Source organism: Eschrichtius robustus, chromosome 14 (assembly GCF_028021215.1).
Source record: "Eschrichtius robustus isolate mEscRob2 chromosome 14, mEscRob2.pri, whole genome shotgun sequence".
NCBI classification, from domain to species: domain Eukaryota; kingdom Metazoa; phylum Chordata; class Mammalia; order Artiodactyla; family Eschrichtiidae; genus Eschrichtius; species Eschrichtius robustus.
In genome coordinates, this window is record NC_090837.1 from 3,236,076 (window position 1) to 3,252,322 (window position 16,247).

The 16,247-nt window shown below is 41.9% G+C and overlaps 1 protein-coding gene across 1 annotated transcript in view; it reads left to right on the plus strand.

The window, feature by feature from the left end:
* The window catches only part of TMEM132D (transmembrane protein 132D), a 683,845-nt gene that overhangs the window by 456,184 nt on the left and 211,414 nt on the right, over window positions 1-16,247 (plus strand). The window contains exon 4 of the mRNA XM_068563370.1: window positions 8,844-9,027. Coding sequence (XP_068419471.1) covers window positions 8,844-9,027 — 184 coding nt within the window. The remainder of the gene's footprint in view (window positions 1-8,843; window positions 9,028-16,247) is intronic.

A 16,247-nucleotide genomic window follows, 5' to 3' on the forward strand; every position in this document is an offset into this window, starting at 1 on the left:
AAGAATCTAAAAAAGAGTGGATAGATGTATATGTATAAGTGATTCACTTTGCTGTACAGCAGAAACTAACACAGCATTGTAAATCCATTCTACTCCAATAAAAATTTTTTTTAAAAAAAGAAAAAATATTGCCCCCCTAGTCAATGTCAAGTTACCAAAATGATGTCACTGCGTGTGGAGATGGAAAGAGATGCTGAGAATCAGCTTGGTCTGGGCGACCGCTGGATCTCCATCTTTTCAAGCTAACTTTGGATCCGTATCTCTACCACCCAGAAGAGTGTCCAGTAAATAAGAAGAATTACAGAAATATCATTTGAATGAATGAATGAATGAATGAATGAAGTTAATATTGGAACAGAGATCCATGAAGCACAGAATAAAAGGAAGAAATGCAGCATGATTTCTTTCAAGCTGCAACCTTTCCATTTTTCTTCTCTAGAATAACTCTGGTTACCAGACCTCAGTATTATAAGGCAGAAACAAGAGGACGTGAGAAGACAAATTTGTGGGGACAAAAATCTCATTATAAAGTACATGCATTAAAGGGATTGAGTATATTTTACTTCATAATGAAAAGTTTTTATTCTGAATATGCTAATGAAAAAGCTAGAAAAAAAGATGTCAGTAATGGAAAATTTTAATGCTGTGATAATGTCTTAGAAGAAACAATTTGAGTAATATCCTTATTTTAATCTTGAAAATGAGATGTGAAGGGAAGGAAAACGAGGACCACGGCTCCTGCATTTGGGAGACATCTGGTTGCCCGTGTCTGGGTCTGATGCAGACTTCCAGAATGCCATTGCAGACAAATATTGGCTTGGTCAGGAGGATTTCTCCAAGTGGAGCTAGGACAGCTTAGTACCTTGAAGAATGGCCCCTCCGCCCCTTCATGCATTCCTCGTTTCTCTTTCATTGCCAGAATCTTTCACGTAGCATTTGTCAGTTGCCCTTGGTGTCCTCCTTACTTGAAAAATTCCTTCAGTTTCTCAAGAAGCAGACCCTGAGACAAGAATGTGTGTGCAAGTGATTTATGAAGGAAGAGTTCCCGAGAAACCAATAAGAGAGCAGAGAGAGTAAAAGAAGAAGAGAAGAACCCGAGCGCTAGTGCCATTTCGGAAGTTACGTGCAGGGTGGCTTCAGCCTGATCTCATGGGGAGATTCTGGAGCATGCACAGTGCCCCCAACTGACCCGGCTGGAGGCCAGGGAGCTGGGCTTGCCTGCTGCATCATCAGACTCTGGCCAAGGGCCACCTCCCAGGGCAGGAAACTCTGAGGCACGTGCAGCTCTTTGCACTTGTGGGCAAGATGGCTCCAGAAACTCAAGAAGAGCCATCCAAGGAAAGTCACAGGTAGATATCATGAAAAACAAAAGCACTGAGATGTGGAGAAAAGGGAACCCTCCTACCCGGTTGGTGGGAAGGTAAACTAGCGCAGCCACTGTGGAGAACAATATGGAAGTTCCTTAAAAAACTAAAAATAGAGCTACCATATGATCCAGCAATCCCACTCCTGGGTATATATTTGAAAAAAGCAAAAACACTAATTCGAAAAGATACGTGTACCCCAGTGTTCCATAGCGACATTATTTACACCATGGAAACAACCTTAGTGTCCATCAGCCAATGAATGGGTAAAGAAGATGTGATGTGTGTGTATACACGCGCACACACACACACACACACACACACACACACACACACAATGGAATAGTACTCAGTCATAAAAGAGAATGAAATGTTGCCATTTGCAGCAGCATGGATGGACCTAGAAGGTATTATACTAAGTGAAGTAAGTCAGACACAGAAAGACAAACACTGTATGATATCACTTACATGTGAAATGTAAAAAATACAGCAAGCTAGTGAATATAATTTTAAAAAGAAGCAGAATCACAGATATAGAGAGGAGGAAACTAGTGGTTACCACTGAGGGGGGGAGGGGCAATATAGGGCTGGGCGCCAGGGAGGTACAAACTATTGGCTCAAGGATGTATTGTACAACATGGGGAATATAGCTGATACTTTGTAATAACTGTAAATGGAAAGTAACCTTTAAAAATTGTATAAAGACTAAAAAACCTAAAATTATAAAAAGAGAAAGCACTTGGAAGCCAGGGGTAAGGCATGTGGAAATGATGAAGGGATATGAGGAGATTTGGGGGAAACCCTGACACTGTCCACCGTAAATCGCTCCCCAACCATAAGTGGCTCTCATTCATTTGACCTCTAGAAAGTGTCCTGAAGTTCTGGGAAGAAATCTCCAACTATTTCCTAAGGGCTGTGATCTGAAGGTCATTCGGATATAGATTCGCCCTCTCTCCGGCTTTACTTTTGTTTCCAGAAATTTCACCCATTTATCTTTTAGAGAGCCATCTGGAAAAACCTAAGTTGGAAATGGAATTTCACTCTCTTCTTCCCCCACCCACCCCAGGAGCTTACCTGCGACACTCACACTTGCGGTGGAAGCCAGTGGCAGAACACGGTCTGATCATTGCATTGGTATGCTTTCGTAAGGACCTACCATAATGTGTTGGTTTTCTAAACTGGAGAAAAATACAGGTAACTTCAAGATGCATTGACTTGCATCTCAAACACTTAGCTCTTAACTGTTCTAATGCTAGCAGGTCTGTGTCTGCCCGGTTTCTCAGCTCTCCAAATGAATGGTAGGCTTCCGTATCTAAAGCTCTTGTTTCCACATCTCTGCTTTGACTTATCGACACTTCACGGAACTTAAAGAGTTGCCAGAAGACCATCAAGACATGTTCATCTCAAAGCATCTTGTCACAGAAATGTCCCAGCTTTGCTTGTGCAGAATTCACTCAGAGCATCCAGTTTGGGGATCTCGAAGAAGCCCTGTGTAATGTCCTGACCTGTGTTTCTACTGGGGGTGTGAGAAGTTGCTTTAGTGATCCTCATTGCTAATAAGCATGCCTGTCCTCGCACTGGAAAAAGAGGTGGGGGGCTTGGAACCCAGTGATCAGGAGTGGGCGTCCTGTGACCAGATCGCCTGGCTCCTGCACGCAGTAGCTGGGTGACCCTGGACAAATACTTTCCCCTTCTTGAGCCTAGGTTTCTAGTCTACAGACTGCGAGTAGATAACAGTTATTTATTGGAATACGTTGAGGGTTGCGTGACGTAAGACATAAAAAGCCCTTAAAACAGTGCTTATCACATTAAAAGTACTCAATGAAGGTTAGTTGTTCCATCACTCTGGAAAAAGAAGCATGACCATCCCAAAACAAGGCTTTTCTTCTTGTTTGAAAATGATGCCCTTTCTTGGCCTTGGGATGCACTGAGGTGGTCCTGCAAAGCCTCACGTTTAGTTTTCTTTCTTGGAGTTTGGAGCCGTGGCCCTGGAGGATGTGGTCATTGCCTGTGTCTGAGCTGACCCAGAGTCTTGTTCCCTGAAAGGGCATTTTATTTTCCTTAAACCTGGGGAGACCTCAGGCTATGTCACCAACCGTGTGTCTTTATTCAAAGGGAGCCCTTCCTAGTGAAAAAACCTTAGATTTTTATTAAAGTATAGTTGATTTACAATATTGTGTTAGTTTCAGGTGTACAGCGTAGTGTTTCAGTATCTTTGTAGATTATATTCCATTGTAGGTTATTACAAGATAATGGGCATGATTCCCTGTGCTATATAGTAAGTCCTTGTTGCTTATCTAAAAGGCTTAGATTTTGAACCCAGGGTACCAAGGGGCCCACGTAGGGGAACGTTATTGGAAAATGAGAAGAGTTCCTCAAATCGAGGAGATGTTATTCATCTTCTCTGTGAAAGAGGATAAACTACCAAAAGATCCCTCCAAACTCACACATGTGGAACCAGCCAGTAGGGATGTGAGGTGCCCATGAGAGCCCGCGTTCCTTCCTTTGCTTCCACTTCTCTTGTCTTCCATACAAAGGACAGCTGCAAGTAAGGCAGGGCAGGAAGGCGGCTTCTTAGCTTATCTGTGCTGGTAGCAGCTACACCAGTGGGAGAAACCAAACCTGCAGGCAGCTCCATGCCCACAGTGTTCTGAGGCCTATATGTGGTCCAGCCCTGAGCCTCTCCGTGGGTGACTGCAGTGTTCTCCAAGCAAACCCTGCCCACACTCAACAGCAGTACCGCCTTCCAGATGGAGCTCACACATCGAGCGTTGCCCATCCGTGTTGCTATTTGACTCGCCCATGGGGGCTGGACAGCAGGGAGGTAGGGAGGGTGGGGCTGGGTGTAGGGCCACCAGAAGTGGCATCTGAACGCTTTATGCTTATCCAGCCCCCCTGCCCCCCTTGGCTGGAACTCTGTTCTTGTCCCTCCTCACTTTCATACTCATGGACATCAGAAACCCTGAATGTTTCTTCTTCTTGGTTCCATCTGTGTCTTCACGATTTTACTGACCATATTTCCCAAATCCACTCTCTTAGGACATTCTATTTCTAATACCATTATACACAAAATACGTCCAAGAGCATGGATGTCCACATAATTAAACCTTTATAAACCTCTAATGCAGTTGTTCATGGTCCTGGTTGCATAATAGAATCACCTGGATAAAAGAACAGACAGAAAGATGGAAGGAAGAAAGGGAGGGAGGGAAGAGAGAGAGAGAAGGAGGAGGAGAAGAAGTAGACAGAGAAAGAAAGAAAGAGAGAAAGAAAGGGAGAGAGAAAGAGAGAAGGAAAGAAAAAAGAAAGGGAGAGAGAGAGAAAGAAGAAGGAAAGAAGGAAAAAAGAACAAAGGAAGGAAGGAAGGAAAGAGGGAAAGAGGCAAAGAAGGAAAGAAAGAAAGAAAGGAAAATGGAAGGGAAGAAAGAAAAGAAAAGCAGAGAAGAGAAAAAAGAAAAGAAGAGAAAATAAAACATAACTGGTGCCTGGCGCCACTCAGGAACAATCAGAAATCTGAGTGGTGCCTGGCCATTGGTTTCTTTGTAAAATTCCCCTGGGCAATTTTTTTTTTTTTTTTTTTTTTTTTTTGCCGTGTGGCACGTGGGATCTTAGTTCCCTGGCCAGGGATCAAACCATGCCCCCCTGCAGTGGAAGTGGGGAGTCTTAAACACTGGACCACGAGAAAAGTTACCCCTGCCCAGGCAACGCTAATGCCTAGGTAACGTGGAGAACCACCGCATGTAAAATATGCAGTCACATTATATAAAATTCTACTCTATTTATCTCCTGTGACACAGCAGATACCCGGCATTATCCTCTGTGCTAGCCACACAGGCTAAGCGTGGATACTCTTTTCAGGATGCTTCAGGCTAAAACGCACACTCCAACTGCAAAGGTACAGCCCTTAGCTTTCCAGTTAAGCATGAAGAAGTGGTAAATATTGCCAAATATGCAAGCGTTCTGGAAGCTCTCAAGTGCTAAATATTTACAAAAAGTTATTAAAATTCAAATTTCCACTGACTCGACGAGACACACATGATGAGCTATTTCAAAGCTAGATCACCATATGCAGAATTTACAGAGGAACTTGTCAGGAACCTGGTACACACCCTCCTGCATCAGAAATATTGAGAAGCTCGTGCAAGCTAAGGAATCACTCAAGAAAAACATACAATTTCAGGATACACAGCCTTCCTAAAGTTTGCTGTGGTCGCCAGGTTGAGAATTCCCAACTTAGGGTGTTTTCATCAGCACGTCAGATAGAGGAAAGTTAGCTCAAAAGAAACTGTGTTTCCTTTACATCTTGGCCAGACAAGGGATCTAAGGGTAAAGAGAAAATCAAACTTGATAGGACAACCATGCAAGGTTACTGAAGGAATAAAATTAGATGAAGTAAATAGAGCACTTTAAAAATTATTGCTGATGTTCTTCTAGGTGGGTCTTGCGGAATGGGAAGAATTTGACTATACGGAGAGATTGTTAAAGGTATTTCTGATAAAGTGAACTCCATGAGTAAAAGGTGGGGAGATGGGGGTACAGAAAGCCCCATATTCCACTGGAGGCCAGGATTGTTCAGTTTGCTTGAGGTTAGTGCACCTGGAAGGAAAAAACAGGAGGGAACGGTGTAAAGTATGGACTAGGGTCACGTTACTGCATATGAGGAATTACTGCTCTGAAGGAATTCCCCTACACCTCTGTTGTGGAGCTGAGTTTCTGAATTCAACTCTTACCAGTTCTGCTCTGCAACTTTCCCTTGTCTTTGTGATTAAACGTAGAAGGCAAGGCTCAGAACAGCCGAAAGAAAGATTGTCCCATTTCATGAACGGGAAAGGAATGCCAACAAGCTTGCGAATCCCAAATATAAAAACCAGGATGCATTCTAGCATCACAATCCCAAGTTTCCCGTACTTGTGGAAACCCTCGTTTGAAGTTCCAAAAAGGCAATGGCATGTGTCTTAGGAAAAGAAACCTAGAGAGGGAATCAGTCCACTGTGGCTGACACAAATTTGTTTCTAATTCTTATCACAACCACTGTTTCTTAAAGAGTTCAACATCTTTCTTTCAGAAGCCAAGAGAGAGTGAGTCTTGTAGGATTTAAAAACCAGGTGCCTCTCTATTTCTGTTTTATAAATAAGTTCATTTGTACCCTTTTTTTAGATTCCACATATAAGTGACATCATATCATATTTGTCTTTCTCTTTCTGACTGACTTCACTTATTATGATAATCTCTAGTTCAATCCATGTTGCTGCCAATGGCGTGTCATTCTTTTTCATGGCTGAGTAGTATTCCATTGTATATCTATCTATATATAGATAGATAGATATCACTTTTTTAAAATAATTAATTTATTTATTTTTGCCTGTGTTGGGTCTTCGTTGCTGCGCACATGCTTTCTCTAGTTGCGGCGAGTGGGGGCTACTCTTCATTGTGGTGCGCAGGCTTCTCATTGCGGTGGCTTCTCTTATTGCGGAGCATGGGCTCTAGGCTCGTGGGCTTCAGTAGTTGTGGCTCAGGGGCTCTAGAGCACAGGCTCAGTAGTTGTGGCTCACGGGCTTAGTTGCTCTGCGGTGTGTGGGGTCTTCCCGGACCAGGGCTCGAACCCGTGTCCCCTGCATTGGGAGGCGGATTCTTAACAACTGTAGCTACTCCTGTTCTGTGTGAGAGATCAGTGCTCATGCAGGAATTTAACCTCTCTGACGGGGGCTGTCTCTTTGGGCAGTACTTCTGATATTCTTTCTCTGTTTCTTGCCCTCCTCCTCCCCTTCTTGTTCCTCCTCCTCCTCTTCTTGTTTCCTTCCTCCCTCCCTCTCTCCTCTTATTCTAGTCACCCCTGACATCCCAGTATCCCACCTCATCCCTGACTTTAAGAAGGAGGCTCTCCGAAGTCACTACCATTTATCTCTGAGCTTCTTATTGAAACATTTGCATGGGTTTGATGGTGTGATAAAGATGTCTCAATAGCTTGGTCATATATATATAAAAGGCCAAACCTTGTCCTCCTAGATGTCAGAGTCAGTGGTCATTTTGCAATTATGTGAAATTCAAATCTCTAGAGAAGGATCTGATAGGTGGAAGTGGCTTTGGTCACGAAGGGTTAAAAAGTGTCTCTCCTTGCTGCCTCCCAGGTGAATTCTCACCTGTATTTCTTCACTTCTTCCCTCAGGGAGTGGCTGGCACCACCTCTGCCTTTTTTTTTTAACCTGTCACTTAGAAGAGCACACATTTTATAAAAGCAGACTATGAAAAAGAAGAAGGGGTAGCCAGTAAATTAAACTAACCAAAATAGCTGCAAAAATCATCCTGATACTCTCACTTGGATTCATTTCTGGATACGTGTTTATAGAAAACCCAGACTGTCTAAAAACTAATCATTGTCGGAATGACTGCTATAGCCAGGTAACATCTGGCTTACTTCTCCTTGTTCATCCGTGTGGGTCCTGCGGTCCCATTCTCCTGTTCATGCCTCAGCTCTGATTCTCTGCAATTCTCTCTCACCCCCACTGGCTAACAAAGCCACATCACCCTCAAAGTCCTTTAAAATTCTGTGCACCCAACTTGAATGGACCGTGGCTTTGGAAAATCCAGTATAGGCTGCAAAGAGATTTCTGGGAGTGAGGGAAAGAATCCTATCCTCCATCCTCCTAGAAGGACCCCGGGGAAGAAAGCATTTAGGAGATTCAATCAGCATTTCCCGTAATTATCCACAAACACCTGTCCTGGGGACTCTGAGAAGTTCACAAAAAACAAGGGTTGGGAAGTTTGAGTGATGGTGTCTAAGGCCAGGCCAAGGCTGTGAATCTTCTTAAAGGTTGTTTGTTCTTTTGGGGATCGAATTTCTTTTTTTTCTTTCTTTTTTTTATTGAAGTATAGTTGACTTACAATGTTGGGTTAGTTTCAGGTGTACAGCAAAGTGATTCATATATATTCTTTTCCAGATTCTTTTCCGTGATAGGTTATTACAGGATATTGAATATAGTTCCCCGCGCTAAACAGTAAATCCATGTTGCTTATCTATCTTATACATAGTAGTGTGTGTCTTTTAATCCCGACCTCCTAATTTATTCCTCCACTCCCACGCCTGCTTTCCCCTTTGGTAACCATAAGTTTGTTTTCTACGTCTGTGGGTCTATTTCTGTTTTTTGTAAACAAGTTCATTTGTATCATTTTTTTAGATTCCACATATAAGTGGTATCACAGGATATTTGTCTTTCTCTGGCTTACTTCGCTTGGTATGATAATCTCTAGGTCCATCCATGTTGCTGCAAATGACATTATTTCACTCTATTTTATGGCTGAGTAGTATTCCATTGTATAAATGTACCTCATCTTCTTTATCGATTCATCTGTCAGTGGGCATTGGGGATCGCATTTCTGACAAGCTCTTTGCAGGGATGATGTGAACACACATTGAAATAGTCCATTGCCTGCCGAGGGCGCCCACCCCAGTCCTCAAAGTTGTTCTCTCCTTCTCTCCAGTGCGGATGGCGCCTCCTATGAAGTCATGCAGATCGATGTAGAAATCCAGGAGCCCAGTGACCTGCCAGCTACACAGCTTGTTACCTGGCAGGTTGAATATCCAGGAGACATCACATCTGACTTGGGCGTCTCCAAGATCTACGTGAGCCAGAAGGACTTGATTGGCGTCATCCCACTGGCCATGGTAAGAATGTCCCTGCCCTGGGTTGTTAATACAGACCTCAGGGAAAGGCAAGGTACCACACCATGACCCAAACACAGTGGGGACATACCAGTGAGCTCAGAACCAGGGTGAGGGGAAACTGAATGATGAAGTTACTGCAGATCGCCGATTCTGAAAAACTGTTTTTCTAAATAATATCTTTAGAATATCCTTTAGAAAATAATCAAAATCCAGGAATTAGATTTGGGTCTTGCATTATATGAAGAGTATTAATGATTTAATCAAGATGTTTGTATGATACATTGGAGACTGTTCAAGGATCTCAAACACATACACCTGCAGAGACCAAACAAACAGATCAAGTGTCTGAGTGAAATGTGGCAGGTGACTTGACAAACACCTACCCAGTGAAAAGGCCCTGCCATGTTTGCCATGAAGGAAAACCAAGCCGGATTCTGAATTCTTAATATCTACTGACTTTGCAAGAGAAGCCGTTAATATAGTTTTAATGCAAAACACCAATTTGTTCCTGTTAGAGCTAATTTTTTTTTTTAATCAAGCCTATCTAAGAAAGAGTTAACTATAATTCATTCACAGGCCATCTATGTATAACTTGTCATCTACCTCTAAACGATTTAGGACTCTAGGTCTGTCCACGTGTTTCCTAGGATTTGTGGAACAGAGATGGGCTTTCATCCTTGAAAGGACCCACCCCCTGGCTGCTATGCAATGGAATACAGTGTCTGTGGGAAGACTAATCACCCAGGTTCACCTAAACAAAGCACACTAACGCCCTTTCTAGCCCCGCCTTTCCCCAGGGCCTCTCTGCAAAGGAATAACACATTTTCTTAATGTGAATTTTCCCAGTGCAAATGCCTTGAGATTGTGAGTCTGCGGTCAGTAATTTGAGCTTTCTCCTGTTACAAAAGTACTTTTCACTGTCGGAAGTGAGGGATCGGTCAACGCATCCGTTGACAGCCTGCTGTCTCCCCCTCACCATCTATTAGGAACTATTGACAAGTGTTATTATGTGGTTGTGAAAGGACGTCAGGAATCAGTCTTTCAATACAAGGTGACGCGGACAGTTGCCTAGTGACAATAAGTTAGTTATTATGCTGTTCATTAGGAAACGCAAGTTGTTGAGGTCCTTCAGTTGATCAGGGCTCTTATTAACGATTTCTTTTATTTTAAAGGCACTGAGCCTCCCCTGGTACATTATTTCACGTGTGACAGCAGCACTCCTTCGTTTAGGCTATTAGTGGTTCTATTACTGGGGATGGCGAGACCATTTGTCTCAAATAAGTAATTATTTGAATTTGCTCCCTTTCAGCACCTTTGGTCTGATGAGCTTTTAGCGATACTCTGAGAGGTTTCCATTGCTTGGCTCTGCATCGGGCGGTGTGCCTGGTTCCCTCGCTCAGCATTTCTCCCACCTGGACTGTCCACCTGTTCCAAACCCCCTTGTTCTTCACAACTCACAGGAGTCCCGATGCTCACAAGAGCCCCTTTCTCTGTCCGCCACTGGTCTCTGAAACTGTTCTCACCTTACATCAACCTTTCTGGCTATGATACGTGTAATCACAGAAGCGTGTGTGTAATGGCAGAGCTAGAAAGAATCTCAGCTAAGACCTAGCTGACCCTTTTATCAGTTGAGGAATTGCATTTGGCCGAGAACAAGCCCTAACCATAACCCTAACAAACCCCACTCACTCCACTCTACCCAGACCAATAGTGGCTTTAATACAAGTAGGTTTCTTCTTTCATGTAAAAGAACTCCTAAGGTTGGTGGTCTAGGGCTGGTATGGCTCCCCATGCTATCTGAGATTCAGGCTCCATCTTTATTTCTGCTTCAGCAGTCAAGGGTATAGATTCCATCCTCATGGTTAACTCATGGTCCAAAATGGCTGCTGGAATGCCAGCCAGCATATCCATATTCTGCCTACCAGAAAAAGTAAGAATGCAAATCAAACTGGGTCAATTCCTTTTCCCTTGCAAGAAGTCTTCACAAGAATCCAACATAATATTTCTGGGTATATCCAATTAGCCAGAACTTGGTCATATGGACATACTTAGTTGGAAGGAAGGCTTGTAAATTGATTTTTTAGCATGGCACATTGCTCAGGTTTTGTTACAAGGGAACAAGAGGAGATTAGATATTCTGAGGCGATGAGCAGTATTTGAAACAATCCTCCTCCATTTCCACATGAGGAAACTGAGGCTCAGAGAGGTCCCTCATCCCGGCACCTGTGTGTTTTCCATTCTGTATTCATCTTTATGAGCCTCCTGGGAAGCAAAATAAGACACCTGTATCTTAGTCTGCTCTTACTAGCTATGCAACGGTGCTTAATTTCACTGTGGCTCAGTTTCCTCATCTGTAAAGGGGGGAGAGATAATACTTACTCATAAGGTTGATGTAAGGATAAAATGATAATTCAAGAGGGCTTGGAAGAGTGCCGAGTACAGTCAAACATACAATAAATGTTTGCTTTTATTATGATCACTTAGTTACAGAATGCAAAGGATAAATAATTCCTTGGCAATTATGTTGTAAATTCTTTCAGGGAGGGGAATGATCCTAAGATAAGAAGAGCGCTAGGAACTGTGTAGACGCTCACTGATTTTTTTATACAATTTTAAAAGGTTACTTTTCATTTACAGTTATTACAAAGTATTGGCTATATCCTGGTGTTGTACAGTACATCCTTGAGCCTGTCTGACACCCAATATTTTGTACCTCCCACTGCCCCTCTCCTATATCGCCTGTCCCCCACCTCTCCCCACTGGCAAGCACTAGGTTGTTCTCTATATCTGTGCGTCTGCTTCTTTTTTGTTATATTCACTAGTTTGTTGTATTTTTTAGATTCCACGTATAAGTGATTTCATACAGTATTTGTCTTTCTCTGTCTGACTTATTTCATGTAGCATGATGCCCTCCACATCCATTCATGTTGCTGCAAATGGCAAAATTTTGTTCTTTTTTATGGCTGAGTAGTATTCCATTGTGTATATGTACCACATCTTCTTTATCTACTTATCTGTTGATGAACACTTAGGTTGTTTCTGTGTCTTGGCTATTGTAAATAATGCTGCTGGGAACATTGGGGGATGCTCACTGATTCTTGAACTGAAATGAACGAATTGCATTAAAACACGTTTGGTCTGATCAGTTTTTACTAATACTATCTGAGCATCTTCCTCTGGAACTCAGAGTAAAGTCTTCAGAGTCCCGACCCCCAGTCTTTTGTATTTGGAGTGTTCTGAGTCCCTTTTCCAGAGAAAGCTGCTTCATTTCACCTTTGACGTGACTGGTGAAAGGACTTTTGCCATTTTTAGGAGGGTTACCTTCCATAAACAGAGCTTTTGCCATTTCATTTCATCTTCACTTTGTTTTTGTTCATTATACATTCGCTGAGAGATTTTGAAAGACATCTGATATCATTGTATCTATTTATCTACTCATCTGTGTTACACATTCTTGAAATGTTAGAGAGGCAGAGGGAAGGCCAGCTCACCTGGACCACGGTAAATCCATGAGGAGAGAATACTTTGAGTTGAGCTCAGGGCCCCACAGGGGCTTGTAAGCTAGAATGAGGTGAATCTTTAAATGTGATGGGGAGCCACTGGAAGGTTTTCAGCACAGCAGCTGCTGCACTGGTGTTATCTTTTTAGAAGGGTACTACGTGGAGAACAGATTTGGGAGGGCACCCCTGTGTTCCTAGCAGCACTATTCACAATAGCCAAGACACAGGGACGACCTAAATGTCCATGGACAGAGGAATGGATAAAGAAGATGTGGTACATATATACACAATGGAATATTACTCAGCCATAAAAAAGAATGAAATAATGCCATTTGCAGCAACATGGATGCAACTAGAGATGATCATACTAAGTGAAGTCAGTCAGACAGAGAAAGACAAATACCATATGATATCACTTATATGTGGACTCTAAAATATGACACAAATGAACTTATTTACAAAACAGAAACAGACTCACAGACATAGAGAACAGACTTGTGGTTGCCAAGGGGGAGGGGGGTGAGGGAGGGAAGGATTGTGAATTTGGGATTAGCAGATGTAAACTAGTATATATAGGATGGATGAACAACAAGCTCCTACTGTAGAGCACAGGGAACTCTATTCAATATCCTGTGATAAACCATCATGGAAAAGAATATTTTTAAAAAGAATGTGTATATATATATATAACTGAGTCACTTTGCTGTACAGCAGAAATTAACACAACGTTGTAAATCAACTAGACTTCAATTTAAAAAAATACAGCGTGGAGCAAAAGAAGCGGGGCGGGGGGAAGCTGTGTGGTTGTATTTACATAAAGTTCAATAATCAGGCAAAACTAAACCATAAAGCTAAGGATAGTGGCTACCTTTAGAAGAGAGAATTCGTGGAGATGTACAGTTATGATCTGTGCATTTTTCAATGTATTATGTTAAGCTTGTTTAAAATATATTAAAAATTATTGGCACTGGCAAAAAAAAGTTCTAATTTTAGACACAACCCCAAAGTTCTGTATATCTCCATGATACCAACACACAAACTTAAAATGTTTAAAGGATTTTCTATTATAAAATATCCTATGATTTACATTTTTGCCCTCTAATCTTTGTACACGTCTCTGATTAATTCCCTGAGATAAACCTTTAGAAATACATTTGAATCAAAGGATGGGAATCAAAGGATTTGCAATACTATAATATTTTTTTGATAACTGTCACCAAACTACCTTCTATAAAGTTTAACCAATTTACTATTCCACCTGCTGTATATAATGATACCCATTTCCCTGCAACTTCACTAACACAGAATATTAAAATCATAAAGTAGACAATTTGTTAAGCAAAACTTATGTCTCAGTGTGGCTTTGATTGGCCCTGTTTTGTTTACATTTTAAACGTTTCCTTATTAAACATGTGTTCTTAGCCAACTTTCTTTTCCTATTGGAAATTCAACTTCTTCTTATTTTGTCATTAAAAAAAGTATCTTTTTCATTGTTGTTTAAAAACACAAAACATTAAATTTACCATCTAGATCCCTTTTAACTGTACACTGTATTACTGTTAAATATTTTCACCTTGTTGTGCAACAGATCTCCAGGATGTTTTCATCTGGCAACCCTGAAACTCTGTATTCACTCAACACGAGTCCCCCTCCTCCTACTAACAGCCCTTGGAAACCACCTTCTATTTTCAGTTTCCATGTATTAGTGATACCAGCCTTTTGATCGACATACTGAAAATATTCTTCCCAATTTACCGTTTGCCTTCTGATGTCGCAGATCGTATATATAATAGCATGCAGAAGTTTGGGGGGGAGGTATTCGTTTAGTTTTTATGTAGTCAGATCTACTGATCTTTTCCATAATGGACATCCTTCCTCTCCCCCTAATTATAACCAAGAAGAAAAAACATGCCTGTTTCATGTGTTCTCGTAAAACCTCCAAATATTAAAATACCCGCACACAGCATATTTGAATAGGTAGAACTATAATCTTCAGAAGAAAATGCTAAAAGTAAATGCAGCTGTGACTCCTTGTACTCTTATTAAGGATTTGAGATCAACTCGAGAGTGACCACATGACTCACTATTCTTTGTAGGATGTATAATTCCATCTCCAGGAAAGCTTTGAGATGAGATGCAGTTAAGCCCTTCCATTCAAAGCTCATTTTCCAAAAGATGTTTATTTCTTCCTCGATATTTTGCATATTTTTTCCTGATGTCTATGGCGTTAAAACCTTTTTTTTTTTTTTTTTCTTAAAATCCGTTCATGTATTTCTAGGACTTTTATCACATTAGTCTTTTTTTCTGTTCAGGAAATGATGCCTTACTATCTCGTGGGTAAATCTTCGTTGTTGTTTTTTTTTTTTTTTTTTGGTTTTTTTTTGGTCCTTTGGGAGAAAATTCTGAGGAAAAGGTCATTAAGTTTGCATCACCATTGATCTAATTAGTGCATATCCCTAACTGCATGTCAGTGTCAGATTCTGGAGAGCAATGTTTGCATTTCTTAGAAGAGTTGGAACACTTATCCTTCTGGGGTGGCAGGGGGTGCCCAGTTTCTCAAGCTCTTCATTATTCTTCTCTCCTATCTGCCTCCTGAGTTTCCGCTAAAATAAGTGTTTTGAGCTTCCGCCAGGATTCAGACACGATGATACTGATATTCATCACTTTGAATGCCATACCAGCTAGTGGAATATCCTTTCAAACATAGTAACATGTGCTCTTTATTTTAAAATAAAACAAACATTATTTTCATTCCTGTTGGGCAGTGGCTGTTCAGGTACCCTAACTGTGGTAGCTGTTCTAAGTGTGGGATGGACGTGTGTGGCTCAGCTCTCCTCTGGATTGTAAGGACACACCCTTTTACCGTGTTGGGTTTCTGATGAGTTTCTCATTTCGCTGTGTCTCAGCCTTGACCACTGAATTTTAGTGATTAGACTTGAGTTGTGACTTTAGATGAAATATAATCAGGAGATACAGTCTGGACAGACAGATTATCCTTGAAAAAAATCAAAGGAGGACTCTCACCCTAAAGTGACTTGGCCGTGGCAGCCTTTCATGGTGTCTACATAAGATGCTATAAGAGTACAGGTGTGTCTCCCAGACCCAGGCCTGCAGCTGCTTGGAGAAGACCAGCAGAGCTTTTTAAGCAGAATCAGAGTCATACATGCCATGTGCTCTTTGTGAGGTGCAATTTGATATATTGCAAGCCTTTCCTCAAACGTGACACTCATGGGAGCCCAGATACAACTCAGAATTCTCTGTATAGCCCGCCACCCATGCCGCCTCCTCCAGGGGGTCCTCCTGGATCCTTACAGCCAGACGTGATTCTCGTTGGCTCTTCTGCTCTGTCTACCGCGTGATTTCCTTGCTCACATCGAGGACAGTAGTCAAGTTGGGGAATTCAGACACTCTTGAGTTCTTTTTGCTGGTTGAGATCACACCATTGGAAGCCGAAAGGGGCAAGAGCCATACCCAAGATGCTTGGGAAGACCTAAACTCAGGATGTCCATTTGACCTTCCAAGTCCTTCCTTATGTCACCTTATTGTTTGAACCCCACCTAAACCCGTCTGATCTCCAAGTCCGTCTTCCAAAGTAGAAGCAGCTAGACTCCAGTGCACCACTCCTGACTTTCCATTTATTTCCAACTCAAATGCCTTCTCCTCATGAGCTTGCACTAAGGGCCTCTGTAACCCAGGCAATGGCAGGTAGGGGCCATGCAG